Below are 19,057 nucleotides of genomic sequence, written 5' to 3' on the forward strand. Positions count from 1 at the left end.
CATTTTCCAGACCCTTTCTAATATGTGGTCTGGAGCATACAATCAGAGCTCGGGCTGTCAGCGCTTAGCAAGTGGGGGCAATTGAATCACCACTGGTGCAGACTCCCAGGGCAACAAGGAAGCTGCTCCAAAAGAACCCAGAATATGGCTCAGTGGGTTAAGCCTCTGCCTTCAGCTCGGGTCACGATCTCAGGGTCCTGGGATCGAGCCCTGCGTCGGGCTCTCTGCTCAGCGGGGAGCCTGCTTCCCCCCCTCTCTCTGCCTGCCTCTCTGCCTGCTTGTGATCTCTCTGTCATATGAGTAAATAAAATCTTTAAAACAAAAAAGAATCCAGAACAGTGCGAGTGACCAGAAAGATGAATATCCTCATAGAGAGGAAGGATATGGTTTGGGGGCTTCCAACCTCCAAATGTATCAGGTAAATGTCCACTTAACTTCTCTTTCCAAGGGCTTCTGTTTGCAAGAGTTGGTGGGAAGGAAAGCCAGCTGAAAGCCCAGACTCCCATGAAACTCTGCTTCTCCCTTCTTGTCACCTGTTGACAATGGGGTCCTGGTTCCCCAAAGCCTTAGATGTGACCTTCTTGCCCAGTGGTTTCTACTTGGGAGAAGGGTCTTCATGCTTACAGATGTAAGACTTCTCTCCCTTCGCGGGAGAGCAGCCAAGTTCTAAGCCCTTACTTAGAGGGAGTTAAATAAATCATGTCAGAAAGGCCAGGCTGCTTCTCCTCTTCTCGTCTCAGGCGAAGAAGGTCCAGCTGTGACATATGGGGGCTTAGCTTTTCCCCCCGCACCCCAGAGTCCTCCCAGGAGTCAGTTGGTTTTCCTCTCTGCTCTCACAAGGTACGTTTTCTTATCACCTGTGGGTCACGACTCCACAGACAACCAAACACAGCAGAGCTGATACAAGGCTGAGGGAAGGGAAAGTGACAGGTGTATTTGCCTGGGAGGAACAGTGACCCAGGTGTATTTGCCTGGGAGGAGCAGTGACCCTCTACCCTCACGTTCACCCTCTCCCTCACCTTGGGAGCTATAAAGGCTCTCCACCAGCCACTCAACTTCTATACTTCTGCCATCATGAATCCACTCCTGATTCTTGCTTTTGTGGGAGCTGCTGGTAAGTTCATGCATGACTTTGGACTGCCCTTGACCCCCCCCCAACCCCCGACCGAGATCCCTGGTCCACTCTTGCTGCTCTTCTGCGTTTACCTGGGCTCTGAGAGTCTGTCTCTCCTGTCCGGCAGCCCTCCTTCCCATTCCTGGGCTCTCTGTAAGCCTCAATCCTCCCACTTTGTGCTGACCCCGTTCCCGACCCCGACATTCATCCATTTATTTTGAGACGTTGTTAGGAGAGGCCATAAAGGGAGAGCAGGTGCAGGTGGTCCGTGAAATGAACCAGGGGTCTTGAGGTTCAGTTCTAGCAGTGCTGGGATAGCTCCCCTAGAGGTGTTCTCAACCCCAGGTACACCTAGGGAAGCTGAAAGAATACTCATGCCGGAGTCCTAGCCCTAGAAATCCTGATTTCATCGGCCTGGGGTGTGACCAGTGCATTGAATTTTTAAGTTCCCCAAATGATTTTAGGATCCCCACGTGGGCAGCCAAGGTTGCGAATCACCATTCCTTTGCCCAATGAGTTGGCCTACCTTTGTCCTGCCTAATGGGTCTGGGGGTTCCTGTCCCCAGGCTCACTCTGCAGATTTTTAGTGATTGGAAAAGCTGGGTACAGCCAGGGCTACTGAGCCCGATTTTCCTAGCTAGGCCAATCCATCCTGACTATGTGAGGTTCAAATAGCCACGAGGAGCACACCAGTGGGAAAAGAGAAGCACTGAGTGGATGACAAAATCACATTCGGACCCATGTCACACTGAGTGCACTGTGAGGGCGTCGTCTGTGTCCTCGCCCTGGAGCCACCAGTAGAGGTCTGCGCCTGAGCCCCAGGGGGCACGTGGCCATGTGCCCTGCAGACATACCAAGAGACTCAGGAGCGCGCTGTGCTGTGACCCTGCTGGGGATGCAATGCTCCCTGCCAGACCGTCTGTCGTCTCTGTGCTTACTGAAGACTTCTTTTTTTTTTTTTTTTTCAATTTATTTATTTTCAGAAAAACAGTATTCATTATTTTTTCACCACACCCAGTGCTCCATGCAAGCCGTGCCCTCTATAATACCCACCACCTGGTACCCCAACCTCCCACCCCCCCCCCCGCCACTTCAAACCCCTCAGATTGTTTTTCAGAGTCCAGAGTCTCTCATGGTTATTGAAGACTTCTAACCCACGTGCTCCAGCCAGGGGACTCCGGGCTCCACCCGCCCATACCTGCTGAACTGGCTTTTCCCTTCCTGTCTCCATTCAAGTTGCTTTCCCCACTGACGAGGATGACAAGATCGTCGGTGGCTACACCTGCGAGGAGAATTCCATCCCCTACCAGGTGTCCCTGAACTCGGGCTACCACTTCTGCGGCGGCTCCCTCATCAGTGACCAGTGGGTGGTGTCTGCAGCTCACTGCTACAAGTCGTAAGTGCCGTCTGTAAGTGCTCCTCTGGAGCCCTCTCTGAGAGCTGGGGTCAGCCCGGGGGTGCAGAGGTTGGGGAAAATGGCTGGACGGGGACACGAATCTGTCTCCGGCCACCCGGTTTACAGGAATGAAGGCGCAAAGAGGAGCATTCGGCAGAAAGCCGCTCGCATCCAAAAATCAAGAGATGAAACAGCAAAGGCTGTTTCAGAAAAGGGTCAGAAAAGCAAGTAGGGACTCTTTCGGGGTGGTGAGGTCCAAAAAGGAAAGCAGCAAGGACCTCATGGGAGTAACCTTGCCAGTTGGATCCACACCAAAACTATGTAAGATAGGTTAAAAAGAAATAGTGTTGCCTGGCTTCTATCCCAGGGCACTTAGAATTTTCAGGAAGAGGGGTCTGACTCTTGGTGAGTTTTTAATGCTTTCCACCTCTGGTGACTGGACTCTGTAGCAGAGCTGAGACTCACTGCCTAGACCAAGGGTTCTCAAACCTGAGTGGGCATCAGAATCACCTGCAAGTCTGGCTAAACTGCAGACCACTGGGTCCCACACCAGAACCTCTAATTCAGCAGGTCTGGAGTGAGAACTAAGACTTCATACATTTAACAAGTTCCTGGAGGTTGCTGAGGCTGCAGGTCCCAGGACAAGACCTTGAGAACCACTGGACTAGATCATACAGGATGATGGCACTCACCAGACCCAGACGGGAGGGAGGAGAAGTCTCTGCATGTTGCTAGGCAAACTACAGGGGATAAGGAATATATGGGGAACTTCAAGGTGGTCATTTATGCCTGTGCCACTAGGTGCAGGGGTTGGGGGAGGGGTTGTGGGGAAGGCAGCTGGAAAACCAGGTTGAGGAGCAAGCCCCATGTCCTCTCCCTCCATGACCACCTACCTCTGAAGGAGAAAGTTCTTGGTCTCACCCCTGTACTGACCCACTACCCCTCTCCTGCCAGGTGATTCTGCCACACTCCCACTTGTGAGTAGGGTGCTCGAGAACCCTAGAGAAAAGCGGGCATATAGAAAAAAAGGGTCTCCCCATGCTTGTCTTCCCAACAGCCGCATCCAGGTGAGGCTCGGAGAGCACAACATCGAGGTCAACGAGGGGAATGAGCAGTTCATCAACTCGGCCAAGGTCATCCGCCACCCCAAATATAGCAGCTGGTCCCTGGACAATGACATCATGCTCATCAAGCTGTCCTCGCCTGCTGTCCTCAATGCGCGGGTGTCCACCATATCTCTGCCCTCCGCCTGTGCAGCCGCTGGCACCCAGTGCCTCATCTCCGGCTGGGGCAACACCCTGAGCTCTGGCAGTGAGTGGAACCCTCCATAACTCATCCTCCAACTTCCCCACCTATCCCAGAACCAGCTTGAACCCCACTACATGCAGGCCTGGGTCCTCGAAGGAGGCAAAGCTTTAAGGAGTTAACCCCCTAGAATCCCAGTAGGGGACAAATACAGCCCTTGTTATTGTCCCGTCTAGGGAAGGGCTCAGCAGGAATCAGTCGGGAAACAAAACCCATAGTTCCTTGCTGAAGCTTTTACGTTCTTGGTGTCCTCGGTGTTCAGCCCTGGATTGCTGTCCCCCACCCTGGCCTGACTCCCATTTCTCCTTTCCTCCCTCTCTCCCTGCTCCTCAAAGCCAACTACCCTGAGCTGCTGCAGTGCCTGGACGCCCCACTCCTGAGTCAGGCCCAGTGCGAAGCCTCCTACCCCGGCCAGATCACGGAGAACATGGTTTGCGCTGGCTTCCTCGAGGGAGGCAAGGATTCCTGCCAGGTGACTTGACTCCTCCCACGCTGAGACCCCTGCCCATACACATGGCCTCCTGGGGAGCAGGATTTGAACACCCAGGGCTGTGGGGCTGGTGCAGGAGGGCTTCCGGCCGTGGACTTCTACAGAAGCGAGGAAGGCTAGTCTGTGTGACAGTCACCCCCTTCATGAGAATGAGCCACCGTGGGAGACCTCCAGAGCCACAGAGCTGAGCGCAATGCAATCTTTAAATGTTCAGATGATATAGGGTTCTGTTTGCCCTTTTTGCCTTCTTTAAAAAACTTGTCCCACCTTCTTCCTTCCCAGGGTGACTCTGGTGGCCCTGTGGTCTGCAATGGAGAGCTCCAGGGCATTGTCTCCTGGGGCTATGGCTGCGCCCAGAAGAACAAGCCTGGAGTTTACACCAAGGTGTGCAACTTTGTAGACTGGATTAAGACGACCATAGCTGCCAACAGCTGAGGCCCCCCCATTCCTTCTGCCATCACTATGTTAATTAAATGCTCCTGTTACAACTGTCTGTGTCTGTGCCTGCTCCCTCCAGCCACTACCCCCTGGGAACATCCTCCCAGCTGAGGTCAGACAGGGCTTTATCCCTTAAAGATGAATAGAGTGCCCCAGCTCCCAAAATGTGTCCCATGGAATACTAGATTAGCAGTGTGTGAAGAGACGTAATCCAAAAAAATCATAAGCAGGGGTTCACGGGGACTATTTTCAGGAAAAAAAGAAAAAGACATTTTAGAAGGCTGCATTAGAAAGGTTCCTCGACCTTGGAACTTCCCTGGGGTCTGGAGTGCAGTGCCCATGTGTGCCCACCCAAGGCACAGCTTGCATGACCTCATCACCTCCTGTGGCTGCCACCCCAGGCTTAATCATTTTGGAGACACTCATGCTGATCACCTTGGCCTCTGCTGAGCCCCCCTGTACACGTACTCTTTCTCGCGCAGAGTGTACCCTCCCGGCAGCCCGCCCTGCGCCCTCTTTCCCACAACCTGCTCATATGTCCGAGGGAGACAACCCAGCAACCTGGTCTCTATCCGTTATACTCCTTTGAAATCTGCCTCTTATTCATCCCATATAATGATATCAATGTGTGTCTACCACACTGAGCACTTTCCAGATGTTTTCACATTTAGTTCCTTCACCCTCTCAAATGGTCACTATTCCAGCAGTACAGGCAAGAAAGCAGAGGCTCAGAGAAGGCAGTTAGCTTACCAGATCCCTCATCCAGCAGACAGTAAACCTGCGGTCTGGCTCTTCACTAGCCTGACCCCCAAGCCGGCAAACTCTTCGCCCACCCCCCGTCCCTCCTGCTGCAGCAGTGGTTGGAGATGCTGCCCAGCCTTCAGCTCTGCTCCTCTATGGCTCTCCAGGCCATTCTCCGCCTCCCTGCAGTTCATACGGGCTCTGCTCCCTGGCCATCTTCCAGCTCTGTCCTCAGACAGTTGCTCCACGTTTCATCAATTCCTGATTAATACTTTGCCTGACCTCCCACAACTCCCAAAACAGAACCTGAGCTCCTTATCCGCAGATGAAAGGCTCTTCCTTCTCTGCCCCTCCTTCTCTGCAGTTCCCCCCTCTCTGTCTCTGCTCCAGTGCTTGGAAATCCCAGGGGCTCCTCCAACCAGCCATGAACCTCACACCTATAGCCCTGGGCATTACTGGTCCATCTGGCTTGACCCCCTTCCCACCTGCTCCTTCAGCCTCTTCAGAAGAGTCATTTCTGATTCCTTCTGCCCTGGGCTCCTCCTCCCCACCCCCGCGCTGGCCCTGTTGGCCCCTTGGTCCTAGTGAGGAGCCCTCCTCTTGAGGGTGCTCGCCACTGCCACAGTCCTGCTCCTGCTGCCGGGTAACTATGGATGCATCTACCTGGTGTGCAATGCCGAGCTCCTTAGGCAAGAAATCTTGTCTTGCTCATCCTGGCATAGCTAGTGATTAAACAATGCCTACAATATAATGGGCAGTAATGCCATGATTGAATTATTAAAGTATGAGCTAGGACCGGAGGGAAATGTATGGAAGACAAAAAGTACCTTCCGGAACACCAGTTCTCCAAGTGTGGACCCTGGCCTGGGGAGGGGGGGGACGACACCAGAATCACCTGGGAATTTAGGAGCAGTGCCAATTCCGGCGCCCCTCCCAGACCTACTGAATCAGAAATTCTGAGATGGAGCCCGGCCACTTGCATTTTCCAAGAATTCCACAGCATTCTGATGCACAGGGAAACGAGCGCCTCTGCAGTGGGCGCGTCGCTCGGCAGCGCTCTCTGTGGAAGCAGCAGCCGCTCACATGTTCCCTGTCTGCAGGCACCACAGTGAAGCTTCATGTGTACTCTCTGATTTAGATCTCTCAATAACCCCCTAAGGTGGGCGGTTTTGTTATTAAAGGGGCATAGCAGCTTGCCCTGGGCCTCACTGACCGGACTGGAGGACCGGGCAGTCTGGCTCTGGGAGGTGGGACTCGGGGACCCCAGTAGAGCCCCCGACTTAAACACCAAGGGCCAGGTGCTGGTTCCAGCTCTGTCACCTCCTCACTCATGACTGGGACAACCAGCTTCTTCAGGTTGCGGTTTCATCTGAAGAAACTAGGAGACAAATTTGGGGTTTAAATGAATCGAGGAATGTGCTCCAAAAGTTTCAAGAAGGGGCACCTGGGGGTCTTGGTTAAGTCTCCGACTGGTGGTTTCACTCAGGTCATGATCTCGGGATCCAGAGATGGAGCCGGCATGGGGCTCCACGCTCAGTGGAGAGTCGGCTTCCCCTCTGCCCCTCCCCGCCACATACACATTCTCGCTCTCTCAAATAAATTTTAACATCTTTTTAAAAAAATAGCAAGAATTACAGACATGTGAGATGCAATTTGTGTATATCCTTCCCACGTCTCAGCCTCGGGAAAGGCAAGCAGGTAGCACACTCACCCCTGCGGAGGGAGGCGGGGTGGGGGGGTGTAGGGGGGGAAGGGTGTGGGGGGTGTGGGGGGGGGGCTGGGAAAGGTTCCCTCCAGCACCAACCACATTCTCTCAGGCCTTCAAGTGACACCCCCACCCCCCACAGATGGCAACGATTTAGGTCTAAAATAAGTTAGGAAAGGCTGCCCCCTGCTGCCCAAGATGATGAAGAGATTGAATGAAGATGATGAATGATTCCCACCCCACACCTGCCCAACTCCTACAGGGGAGACGAGAAAAGCTGTGTGTGCTCCTGGGCACATGGACGGTGTGAGTAGCAAAGATAGGACAAACCCCAAAACTCCATCAGGATTGAAAGTAGCTGTGGCACCAAGGGGCGCCTCGGTGGCTCAGTGGGTTAAGCCTCTGCCTTCGGCTCAGGTCATGATCTCAGGGTCCTGGGATAGAGCCCTGCATCGGGCTCTCTGCTCAGCCGGGAGCCTGCTTCCCCTCCTCCCACCGCCCCACCGCCTGCCTCTCTGTCTACTTGTGATCTCTCTCTCGCTCTCTCTCTGTCAAATAAATAAATAAATAAAATCTTAAAAGAAAAAAGAAAGAAAGAAAAGAAAAGGGAAAGAAAGAAGCAGTGACACCAAAACAGAGTGGTATTCTTTTAAGGCCAGCTGGGCTGAGGGTCCCCAGCCAGATGGCCAAAAGGAAACTCACTTAGAGAGCAAATTACTGATAAACAAAGGGGTAAATGTCACAGGAAAATATATGCAAACAGATCAAAATAAATCATTACATTGAAGATAGTGTTCCTCAAGGTGGGAATGGACAAAAGAGCAAGCTTGTCACTTTCCAGTTGGTGAAAGCAATCGATGACCCTTGATCCCAGTAATGGCAGATTGTTGGAGGATCCCCACTATTCCTGAGTAAAATGCACAGATGTTTTCTTTTTTCCCTAAATTCTAAGAGCCACGTTGTTGCACCCAACTCGTGACACCACCAGAGGGCGCTCTGACGTTCCCCACGGCTGACACCTGTTGGGGGGTGAGGGGATGGCAAGCAGTGGGTCCCATGTGGAAATGGAAATACCCAGGGTAATGTTGTGCTTGATTATTTATTTAAATGCATATCAATAAACCCACTACTAGAGATTTTTAACGCAAAAGATCTTGAGGACTAGTCAGAAATATGCATTTTTCACAAGCTTCCTGAGTGATTGGAGACCAGATAAGCAAAGTCAGGACCATATAACACATCAAAAAATAATGACTTGGTGAATTAAACAAGTAGATTTTTAAAATAACACATTTCAAAGTATTACTTCAAACAACACTTTGTTGGTATTTTCTTGAAAATTTTTATTAACTTAAGTTTAATTTTAAAAAGATCATATATGGCTCAAAAATTGAAACAATACAATCGAGACTAAAACTATTTTTACTTCCGCCTTCTTTCTACCTCCTCCACTCAGTCTTAGTAAGCAATCATTTTGATTAAGTTCTTTTGTACCCTTCTAGTGTGTCTTTGTACAGAACCAAGCAAACAAATGCATAATTCTCATGTTCCCCTTTTACTGGACAAAAGATGTTATATGGAAATGCTGACAGGCAACTTGCTTGCTTTTTTTTTTTTCTCCCAGTTAACAGTATATATCTTAGCTTTCTAGAGCAGGAAAACATTTATATTCTTTTTTAGCATTGAATAATATTCCATTTTGTGGATGTATCCCAGGTTATTTATCCAGACCTTTCCTGATGGGCATTTGAGTTTTCCTGATCTTCTTGCTATCCTAAATAATACAAATATTTTACAAACATTTTTTATTTGTATGCAAGAATGATTATAATTATATAATAATATAATATAATAAAATATATTATATAATATAATAATTATAGGATAAACACCCAGATGAGGGATTTCCAGGTGAAAAAGTAAATGCATGTGTAATTTTCATAGATATTTCCAAGTTATTCTCCACTTAGGTTGTTGTCATTTTTTGTGAAGTGTATATTCCACTACACGCTAGCTAATGGTCTTCTTTAATTTGATGTTGTCAGTCACGTTGGTGAACAGCAGTATTTTGATGCAGTTTTCATCTGCAAGATTTTTTCCCTATGGTGAAACACCATTTGCATTTCTTTTTCTCTGAACCATCTGTTCTTTGTCACTTTCATTGTGCTGCTGGATTATTTTCTTCCTGATTTCTAGGAGTTCATCATATACCGGGGAGATCAGCCCTCATGATGAGGATTACAGATGTTCTTTCCATATTGTCATTTCGCTTTTGAGTCTGTGTATATTTTTCCGTGAAAGTGTGTCATCATTATGTAACGAAGTTTGTCTTTTTTTTTTTTTTTTCCCCTCCTAGATTTTAAGTCATAGTTTGAAAGGCAGTAAAAGGAAGCATTATCGAGTAAATGAGATCTAGGCCACTCAACTGGAGGTTACATTTCAGGGTCCTCTTGTGCAGGAAAGTAAAACACTGACAGCAACTTAAGTGTACCTGCCCCTCAGGGAAAAGAGGGGAAGGCCGTGACTACAGTCACATTTCAACCTGCCTGTGACTTGATGTATGCAGCTCTCCACGTCCACTTCCCCAGCTCCCTTTTCCTAACCTTGATGTCTGAAGTCCCCAAGCAGCGAGACAGGCTGACAACACACCAGGGCTCCCACACCAGCACCCGCTTGGAAATACTCTGAGCTCAGCTGTCGTTTTGTCTCTGCCTGTGGAGCCTTACTCCTGGATAGCGCATGTCGGTGCCTCTCCAGACCACGCTAGAGGTTCAGAGTTGGCCAGAGGGACGGTCTGAGTATGGAAGGATCCCATTCCCAGATGAAAGATGTGGTCTCTGGGTGACAGTCTCAGGGGCAGGCCCTGGGTAGAAAGGGGGCCGGTGCTCCTTGGGAGGGTGTCTCCCCACAATGAGTGACGAGTTCACAGAAGGGCGGGTGCTGGGGAAACCAACCCCTGTGGCAGCAGCCTCACAAAGACACACAGCTCTGGGGAGCCAAGAGCGTCCTGAAGAAAGGGCATGGGGGTGAGGAGGGGGGCCCCTCCCAGCTTCGTCTGTACCCTGCCACCACCTTGCAACATGGGGAGTGATGTCACCGACCTGCCCTCCAATGCCTGGGAAGGAGCACCTGCTCGGGTGGTTTCTTCCAGGCTCTGATGTGCAGAACCGTGGGAGGGGGCGTTTTTTGTACAAAGATGTAACATTGTGGGGACAGGGGGCCACGGTGATTCAACTCTATGGGAAAGCTTTACAAAAACCTTTCTGCCTGTCCCCAACCCAATTTCTCCACTTTTCTCCTGGGTCACGGGCCTGAGGGTGGTGTGAGTCAGAACACTCTACCCCACCCCTGTTCACCGGTCAAGCCAACACCACGAACAAGGACGGGCTTGGATCAGGACTGAAGCTTGCAGCCAGAGAGCCCAGATGGAAGAAGAAGCCTCCCTGGCACCTCCAGTGAAGGACTCCGGGAGACTCCTTCATCCCAAACCCTACAGAACTCAGGGCAAGGTCAGAGGGAAGGTACATGGGAGGTGACCCATCCTATGGAGGAAGAAGCCAGAAATATCCCAGCCCTTCATGGATCTGGCCACTGGCTCCAGGACCCTGCCCTCCTTTCCAGACAAACATCCTTTGGGTGGACCCTCAGAAGGAGTTGAGAAGGTAGTGTGGGGCCCACTGGATAGGCCCTGGCCGTGTTCTGTGGCCCCAAGAGTCAGCTGGAAATGTTCTGTGCAGTTGGAGAGGCTTTCTTATACCAGAGTCCTCCAGACACCATCCAGGGCCCCATCTTCTTTCCATGCCTCAGATTTGTTTGTTTCTCTGCCCCACATCACTGTGTGAACACCGAACTTTTCTTTGGAGAAGGCACCAGGCTCACAGTTATAGGTAAGACATGCTCTGGGTCTTTCCAGGTCCCTTGTAGGTGAAAGCAGGTCCCAAGTGTCCATTTGAGAGTGGCCGTATGCTGATGTGCTATGATTTTACCTTCGGCCCAGGGACCAAGCTGACAGTTGTCGGTAAGGTTGGGGGCTCTCCAGGCAGGGTGTGATGGGGACAATTCTATCCTGGGAAATGGGTGAAAAAAGGGATCCCCCAGGTCTTGGGTCCTGGTCCCAAGATGTCATCCCAAGACGTCTGGAGATGTCATCTCCACCTTTGGGAACCAGTAACCAGGAGGGCCCTGGTCTGGGCAAATCCACCCAGCCACCGGGGATGGAGGGTCTTCTGTAAACTCAAAACTGAGCCTCAGTGGTTAAGGCAGAGGAGAGAAAGGAGATGGTACTGCCTCTCTGAGTAGTTACCTAACAGAGGGAAGCCTAGAGAAAGCCCAGAAGGAAATGAATGTTGACTCTGGTCTGTCTCCTTCACCGACTTGCACTCTCTGTAAGGGCTTCATATCTTTCCTTGCTCTGAACTTCGTAGGAGACCACACTGTGGCTCCTTGTTTCTGACTGTCCAGGGACCTGGGCAAGCTCTGGAAGGGAGTGGGGGAAAATATGAAACAGGGCCGGTGGCTCTGGGAGGGAAAGAGATCCACGAAGGCACCCATCTGTCCCCAAATCCCAGCTGAACTCGGCAGACGGGGGAGGTTCTGAAGTGGATCTGGGAGGCTGTGCTCTTGAGACACCCTCCATTTTGGGGAGGGGACCCGGCTCACTGTTGTAGGTAAGTGCATCAGGGCGGAGGGCTGGGAACCCACAAGGAGGGACAGGGGTCCGGGTGGAGCATACCTCTTGGAGGTTTAGGTTAAAGCACATTTTATCAGCAAGCTCTGAATTCTTGTCTTGATGCGGGCAGGCGGGGACAGCCTCCATCTCCAGGAATCTCACGGACAGGCTATGCTAGGTCTGTGTTCCCCTACTAGGAAGTAGGTAGTCTCCTCTTGGGGTCCCCTTGTCCATCTCCTGTCTCCTTGGAGGATGCCCAGTCATGGCCTTGTAAATGGGAAGCCTCTCGCCTCAGAGCTGCCTTACTCCTGCTGTTTCCCTCCCCGGCTCAGAAAGGAGAGGAACGGGGAGAAAGGGCTCGGGGTCACACACCCGACTCGGTCCTCTGACTTGGCATTGCACACTGCACACTCGTCCCCCCTCCACACCTCCCGGAGCAAAATTCTGCTAAGAAAAGGGAGAGGAGAGCAGGCAGGTGTACTTGGGAGGGCAGGAATTGGATGCAGCCAAGGGAAGTTTTCCTACCGGGCTGCAGTGTTGTGTAACAATGAAAAACTGTATTTTGCAAGTGGAACCAAGCTGTCTGTCCTGGGTAAGTAAGAGGCTTCCTGGGGGGGCAGTGTGTTGCAAGAGTGAAGTCCCAGGAGGACTCCTGGGACACAGCAGGGAAAAGGCTCGGGGAGTGTGGACGCGCAGAGGAGGTGTTGGAAGTTCTGGCGGAGGCTAGCTTCTGGAAGGAAAGGCCCCCGAGAGCAATTCCGGGCTTTGTCACACCCTCGCTGAGCTGTGGAGCAACCAGGCCCAGCACTTTGGAGATGGTACTCAACTCTTGGTCCTCGGTAAGGAGCAGGACAGGGGTGTAGGGCTGTTGTCCCTTGGACGTAGATGTCCCCGTCTCTCCTCACAGCCCCGGTTGCTGGGGGTCAAGTCAACTCTCTTGTCCCTGGGGAGCTTCCAAAGAGCTGTGGCTACCACTCCTCTTGGTGCGGCTTGGCGGGTCCCTCTATTTCTCTTCCTGAGTCTCCAGTCCTTAATATTTGCTCCTTACTCTTTCCTTGGTTCATCCTTCCTTCTCATGTGTGTGCGCGCACGTGTGTGTCCATCCTAAGCCTGCTCCTCTTTCCCCATAGTATGCTGGGACCTTTCCCCTAACGGACCCCTCAGGTCCAGAGCCACGGTGGAGCCTGGTCCTTGGGAGCGAGGACTTGCCCTCTGGCAGGAGCCCTCCATGGGTTTGACCACGGCTGCCTGCAGCTGTGTTCCTATAACTCGCCGCTCTACTTTGGGATGGGCACCAAGCTCACCGTGACAGGTATGGGGCCGCACTCCTGGCTGGGGTGGTCTGTGTGTGACTGATCAGTCCAGGATTGCAGGTGGCAGGGAACAGGGGTGGAAAGGCAGGGCTCGGAGCCACCCCTTCCCTCCTGGAGCTTCGCGGACCCTCGGGTATAGGGCTCCCGATTAACTCTTTGGGCTTGTTGTGCTTCACTCTGCTTCTCTTTATTCTCTGGGACTCCTCTCATCTCTCCTATTTTAAGGGTGTGTTGTTTAACTTTTCTCTCATTGTCTCTCTCTCTCTCTCTCTTCTTTTTATTTGGATCTTCTCCATTTTCCCTCCTATTCTCTCTCTTCACCGTTGACTCCATTTTGGTGAGTTGTTCTGTCTTCTATGTTAAAGTCCTTCAAATATCTACCACCTGCTCAGAACTCTGTGCTAGCCTTTGTCGTCCTCCTTCTCCGTCTCGACTGGCCTCCAAAGACCCATATGCGTCTTCCTGAAGTGATCTAGGGCTCAGGAGGCAGCGGGGGGCCAGATTGGTGAGACTGGGCTGATTTGAGGGGGTGTTTCTGAGCCCCGAGGGTAGAAGTCCGTGTCACAGTATAGTGAGGGCTGCGGTGGGTGGCTGGGGGACACAGTGCTGGGCAAGATCAGAGGAGATACAATTGGCAACTTGTGCCATCTTAGTAATAGATAATAAATAAGGTATAAAGAAGAGAAAATAGGCAGGAGGCCCCATTTTCTTAAACCTCAGGATCCATGCTGGGCTGTTAGAATAAGGAGCCCATCACAAAACACTAACACAGCCTTAGTGTGCTTGGGGAGGAAGCGGACAGGTGGAGGACGGGGAGTGGTGAGTCGGATCTGTGCTGGGCATAGAGACAAGGCCAGAGGCATGGGGGACCTGGTCCTACCAGACTGGCTGGCTGGAGCAGAGTTTGTCCTGCAGATGGAGGCTCAGGCCAGCAAGTGTGATCACAATGAAAAAATACAAATTACTGGGGTTTGTAATACCCAGAATCTTGGGGCTCGTGGGACAGGCTGGGGGATGCTCGAGCAATTGGAAAGTGGAAATCTCAGAATCTCTGAGATGCAGAAAATGGGGATAATAGCACCAGCCCCTTAGGGTGTTAAATTGTTAGGGGCTAACTTTCACGGAAATCTTTGTAAAAGGCTCGGCTTATTGGGGCCATCCTTTCCATTCGTGTCATTTATCAGCACTGTCCCAGCCTTTGGCCTTTTTCCAAAACTGCGTCTCAATCTTCTCATTCGAACCACGTCCCAAAATGTGGTTAAAGTGAAGACATCTGGGTTTCCCATACTTCTGCTCCAAAAAGCCATTCCTCTGGTCAATATGGAGCCAGAGAGGGCACAGTCCATTCTGGCAAAAAGACGGGAACATGGGAAAGAGATGTGCTTTCTCTCATCCCTCTGTGTCTTCCCAGGGGCCCTGCCTTCCAACAATTCCAGAAATTCTCCCCTGTATCACACAGGAAAAGGGCCCAGGGCTTCACAACATGAGCTCTCTGACGACATGGCCCTTCGACTTTGAAATTCGTTCATACCCAGCAAATATGACCTGAACCAGGATTTCCAAAGCTGGCAGGGAGGCTTGCTGGGCACTGGAAGGAAAAAAGGGTTGGACCCATGGACAGTATCTTTTATGGAATTATAGCCACCCTGGGCAAGCTACCGCACACCCCGCATTCCCCAGTGTAAATGGAATAAAGGTGAAACATGGGATACATTATACCCAGAGGATTCTAGGCTCCTCAAAGCAGGTTACATGTTTAACTTACACATACACACACACGGGAAAGAAAAGGAAAAAAAAAATAAGTCAGGAAAAGCATTTAGAACAAAGTATAGTCAGATACAACCGGACAGTGTCTCCTCCAGGCAGCAAAAGCTAGTTCTCCTATGTGCTATCACAAGAACAGACACGCAGACACTTTGTACAAAAGGAAAGTGATAATTAGAAAAAGTTGATTTGGTTCCTGGGATCGTGTTGCTGGAGAGAATCATCAGCCTCAAATCCCAAGCTCATTCAGCTGTACCATAGGAAGAACTGATAGTCACCCACCGAAGAGGGCTCTGAGCGAGGAAGAGAAACAGATGGACTCTCATGATAGACTCTCATGACGGAAATGGAACAAGGCCTTGAGAAAGAGACTCTGTCAAGACAGTCAAGGAAATCAGGACACACTGCTACCTTAGGGGCTGGAAGACACAGTCGGCAGGATGCATCCATGAGGTAGCCAGGAGGAGGGGCAAAGCTGAGTGAGAACAGAACGAGACAGGACCTACTACTATATAATTTGGCTTTAGGATGACTCCATTTCCAGCTCTCTCTGTCTTTCTTTATTTCTGTCACTGACCCAACCCCAGACAGCTGTCAGACCAGTCTGGCCCCAAATCCTTTTCCCTTGCAGAGAATCTGGAAAAGGTCAAACCTCCCACGGTCACAGTGTTTGAACCATCCGAAGCAGAGACCTCCCGAACCCAGAAGGCCACACTCGTGTGCCTGGCCACCGGCTTCTACCCCGACCACGTGGAGCTGAGCTGGTGGGTGAACGGGAAGGAGGTCCAGAATGGGGTCAGCACGGACCCCCAGCCCTACAAGGAGCGGCTGGATGAGAATGACTCCAGCTACTGTCTGAGCAGCCGGCTGAGGGTGTCCTCTGCCTTCTGGCACAACCCTCGCAACCACTTTCGCTGCCAAGTCCAGTTCCACGGGCTCGGGGACAATGACGAGTGGCAGAACAGCCAACGGGCCAAACCCGTCACCCAGAACATCAGTGCCGAGGCCTGGGGCAGAGCAGGTGAGCGGGTCTGGGGCCTGGGCAGAGAGTGAGCTGAGCACAGAAAGGCAGGCGGTGCCCAGGCAGACACAGGACAGGGCGGGAAGACCAAAGCCCAACATGAGGGTGAATGGGCACCTCGGGGCTAAGTCCTCTCCCAGATCCTCAGCCCAGCAGAGCCCTGCAGCTGAGCCCCCTTCACTGTGTGAGCCTGTGTGGCTCAGCACCGACGGGGGTGCCCCCAGCCCCTCTGTGCCACCACGTTCCACAGAGTTCCAGGATGGCATGGCTCCACGGGCACAGCACCAGAAAGACAGTCTAGGCGTCTAGTCTAGTCTCTTCTGTGTCTAGTCTCTTCTGTGAGAAGCCCAGTCGGAGCCTGGAGTCCGTGCTGACCAGAAGGCTGACTTGCTGCGTTAGCATTTGTGTCTGGCTCGTTCTTAACGGAAGCACAGCTTCCAAATAGTTTCGCGTTAGCTTCAGGTGCGCCCAACTTGGCGACTTTCCGTCTGCTTTAGAAGATGGGGTCTCTCACCCATTCCCTCCCCCTTCTCTCTTTCAGACTGTGGCTTCACTTCGGGTAAGTGACCGTCTCCTCTGCTTGCTCTGCGTCTTCTGGGTTTTGTCCCGGAAGCCGAGCACGGAGAACCATGGCCCCTGGGGTGGGGGTGGAGAGGCCCGAGACACGTGCTCACAGGTCCCTGTGTGCTCTCCTTTCCTACCCGCAGTGTCCTATCAGCAGGGCATCCTGTCTGCCACCATCTTCTATGCGATCCTGCTGGGGAAGGCCACCCTGTACGCTATGCTGGTCGGTGCCCTGGTGCTGATGGCCAAGGTAAGGAGGCGGGCAGGATGGGACTCTGGAGGTGACACTTGAAACACAGCAACTCAGAGCTGTGAGTAGTCAGAGACCCCGCAGGCGGTCAGTGGTGTCAGGAGAAGAAGACAGAGGTCCGCCCACATGCCTCAGCAGATGTATTGTACCTCCAGGATCACAGTGGGAGAACCAGGCAGAGAAGGAGAAGCTGAGGTCACCTGAGAACCCAATGGACATTGTAAAGAGCTCTACCATACACCCTGTCAGCAGACCATCCTACTTCCTCTCAGTTCCCATCACTCCTGGTAACCCCTGAAACCTTCTCTTCTTCAGGTCAAGAGAAAGGGTTCCTGAAACTACCTCAGAGGCAGAGGCGGGAGCTTCCAGCTTGCTATTCCCCAATATGGATTCTCCTTTTTTGACTTCTAGCCAGTGCTTCTCAAGAGCTGTTTTCATCTCTCCGCTCACCCCAATAGTTACCCACTATGCTCCTGAACACCTGGACGCTGGTGACCCAAATCTCCCTAACCCAGGGGGACCCCTAGTGTGACTAAATTGACTATTGACTGAATCAATAAAAATGATGTGTTCTGGCTTGACTCCGCCTTATGAGTGTCGGGATATATCTTCTGCCCATCTCGGACCTCCCATGTGACTCCCGCCAGGATAGAAATAAGAAGTATTGGACACCCGGGTGGCTCTGTCGTTAAGCATCTGCCTTCGGCTCAATCATGATCCTGGGGTCCTGGGATTGAGTTCTGCATCGGGCTCCCTGCTCAGCAGGAGCCTACTTCTCCCTCTCCCACTGCCCCTGCTTGCGTTCCCTGTCTCACTGTGTCTTTCTGTCAAATAAACAAATAAAAATCTTAGAGGAAAAAAAAAAAAAAGCAAAGAAGAGGTATTCAAGGAAAGAGCAGGTCCCTCCAGTATCGGGGCTGAGGGACTGAGTCTGGGGCCACCCTGCTCCTCCCTGTCAGGAGAACTTGAGTAAATGTATATGGGGGTGATGGGACTGAGGAGGCTTACTCAAAAACAGCCCAGAAAAACAGTGACATTTTCTATAAGAATTTCCTGTCCTACCTGGACCAAGTTGCTCTAAGGAAGAGTCTACTTCCACAGGTGTATCTCCCAACACCTGGTCACTTACTTGTGGCTAAGAAGCTTGCCTTCATACCTATCACCATGTCCCTTTCAACTGTCTCCCTGAGTACCCTACTGTCTTCTCGTATCACCAAGCAGGCTTCCTGGCCAAGAAAAGAAGGCACTGACTTGGAGTTGGAATCTCAAGTAGCACTTGTGTCTTCCAGTTTACATTAAAAATCTGTTGATGAGTTTCTCTCTAGTGAATTACATGGGTGTAAAAACGTGCCCTGATCACTCCTGGAAGGATAGAAAATAAAGGTCCGCAAAACCAAGAGTCTGCCCTATTGCTATTTCGAGGAATCCTCTAAGAGCTCTTTGTTGTCTCATGGTCACTGTGGTGATGCACGGTCCTGGGGATGGCATCTAGGCAGTAGTCCTCTGCTACCTCGCTCCGTGCATCCTCTGCTACCTCGCTCCGTGCATCCTCTGCTACCTCGCTCCGGGCATCCTCTGCTACCTCACTCCGTGCATCCTCTGCTACCTCACTCCGGGCATCCTCTGCTACCTCACTCCGTGCATCCTCTGCTACCTCGCTCCGTGCAGCCTCTGCTACCTCGCTCGTGCATGCTCCGTGCATGCCCCACTCCTCTCACCCTGCATCCTGGAGCCACCTGCTTCCAGGCTATTTTGCATTCCATCACCTGGAGGCACATAGTAGTACTCCAACTCCTACTTACTCTTGAAGATTTAGCCCCAACATCATCCCCTGTAAGAAGCCTTCTCAGGTGCTTCTTTACCTGAATTAGCCATCTACTCTCTCGCTCACGGGACTGGAACGCATGACTTTCTCTCTCCATTGCAATGCATGAGGCATTCACATGTGTGTGCACACTTCTATAACACATATGTATGTGTACATGTATTTACATACATGTGCCTGTGCACTACCCCACTCAAGCACACATTGCAATATCCTGCTATTCACCTTCAAGAAAATAAAGAGATCCAAGTCACAGACCCTAGGGAGCCTACCTGTTCTGGAGGGGATCATTCATGAATAGAAACAGTTGAAATACAAAGTGGCACTTTCCGATAGAAATGCAAGCCGTCTGAAATGCAGTCAGAGGCTAGTACTCAGTTTCCCACTGGGATCATCAGGGGAGCGTCTGAGAATGTGGCAAACTCTCTGCAGAAAGAATTGGTCTAATCAGCACTGTGG

At 51.5% G+C, this 19,057-nt stretch overlaps 1 protein-coding gene and 1 gene segment (V, D, J or C); both read left to right on the plus strand.

Annotated features, from left to right (window-relative positions):
* The window catches only part of LOC122905151, a 104,794-nt gene extending 87,435 nt beyond the window's left edge, over positions 1-17,359 (plus strand). The window contains 5 exon segments of the C gene segment in view: positions 12,643-12,697; positions 15,570-15,959; positions 16,501-16,518; positions 16,667-16,773; positions 17,089-17,359. Of these exon segments, the coding sequence occupies positions 12,643-12,697; positions 15,570-15,959; positions 16,501-16,518; positions 16,667-16,773; positions 17,089-17,109 (591 nt within the window).
* LOC122905152 (anionic trypsin) lies at positions 1,075-4,741 on the plus strand. The gene is made up of 5 exons (XM_044246749.1): positions 1,075-1,114; positions 2,351-2,510; positions 3,568-3,821; positions 4,151-4,287; positions 4,588-4,741. Exons 1-5 carry the CDS (start codon positions 1,075-1,077, stop codon positions 4,738-4,740), a joined length of 744 nt encoding a protein of 247 aa, XP_044102684.1. The 3' UTR covers position 4,741.
* Positions 17,360-19,057: the final 1,698 nt, after the last annotated feature.

The sequence above is a fragment of the Neovison vison genome, chromosome 4 (genome assembly GCF_020171115.1).
Source record: "Neovison vison isolate M4711 chromosome 4, ASM_NN_V1, whole genome shotgun sequence".
In the NCBI taxonomy this organism is placed as follows: domain Eukaryota; kingdom Metazoa; phylum Chordata; class Mammalia; order Carnivora; family Mustelidae; genus Neogale; species Neogale vison.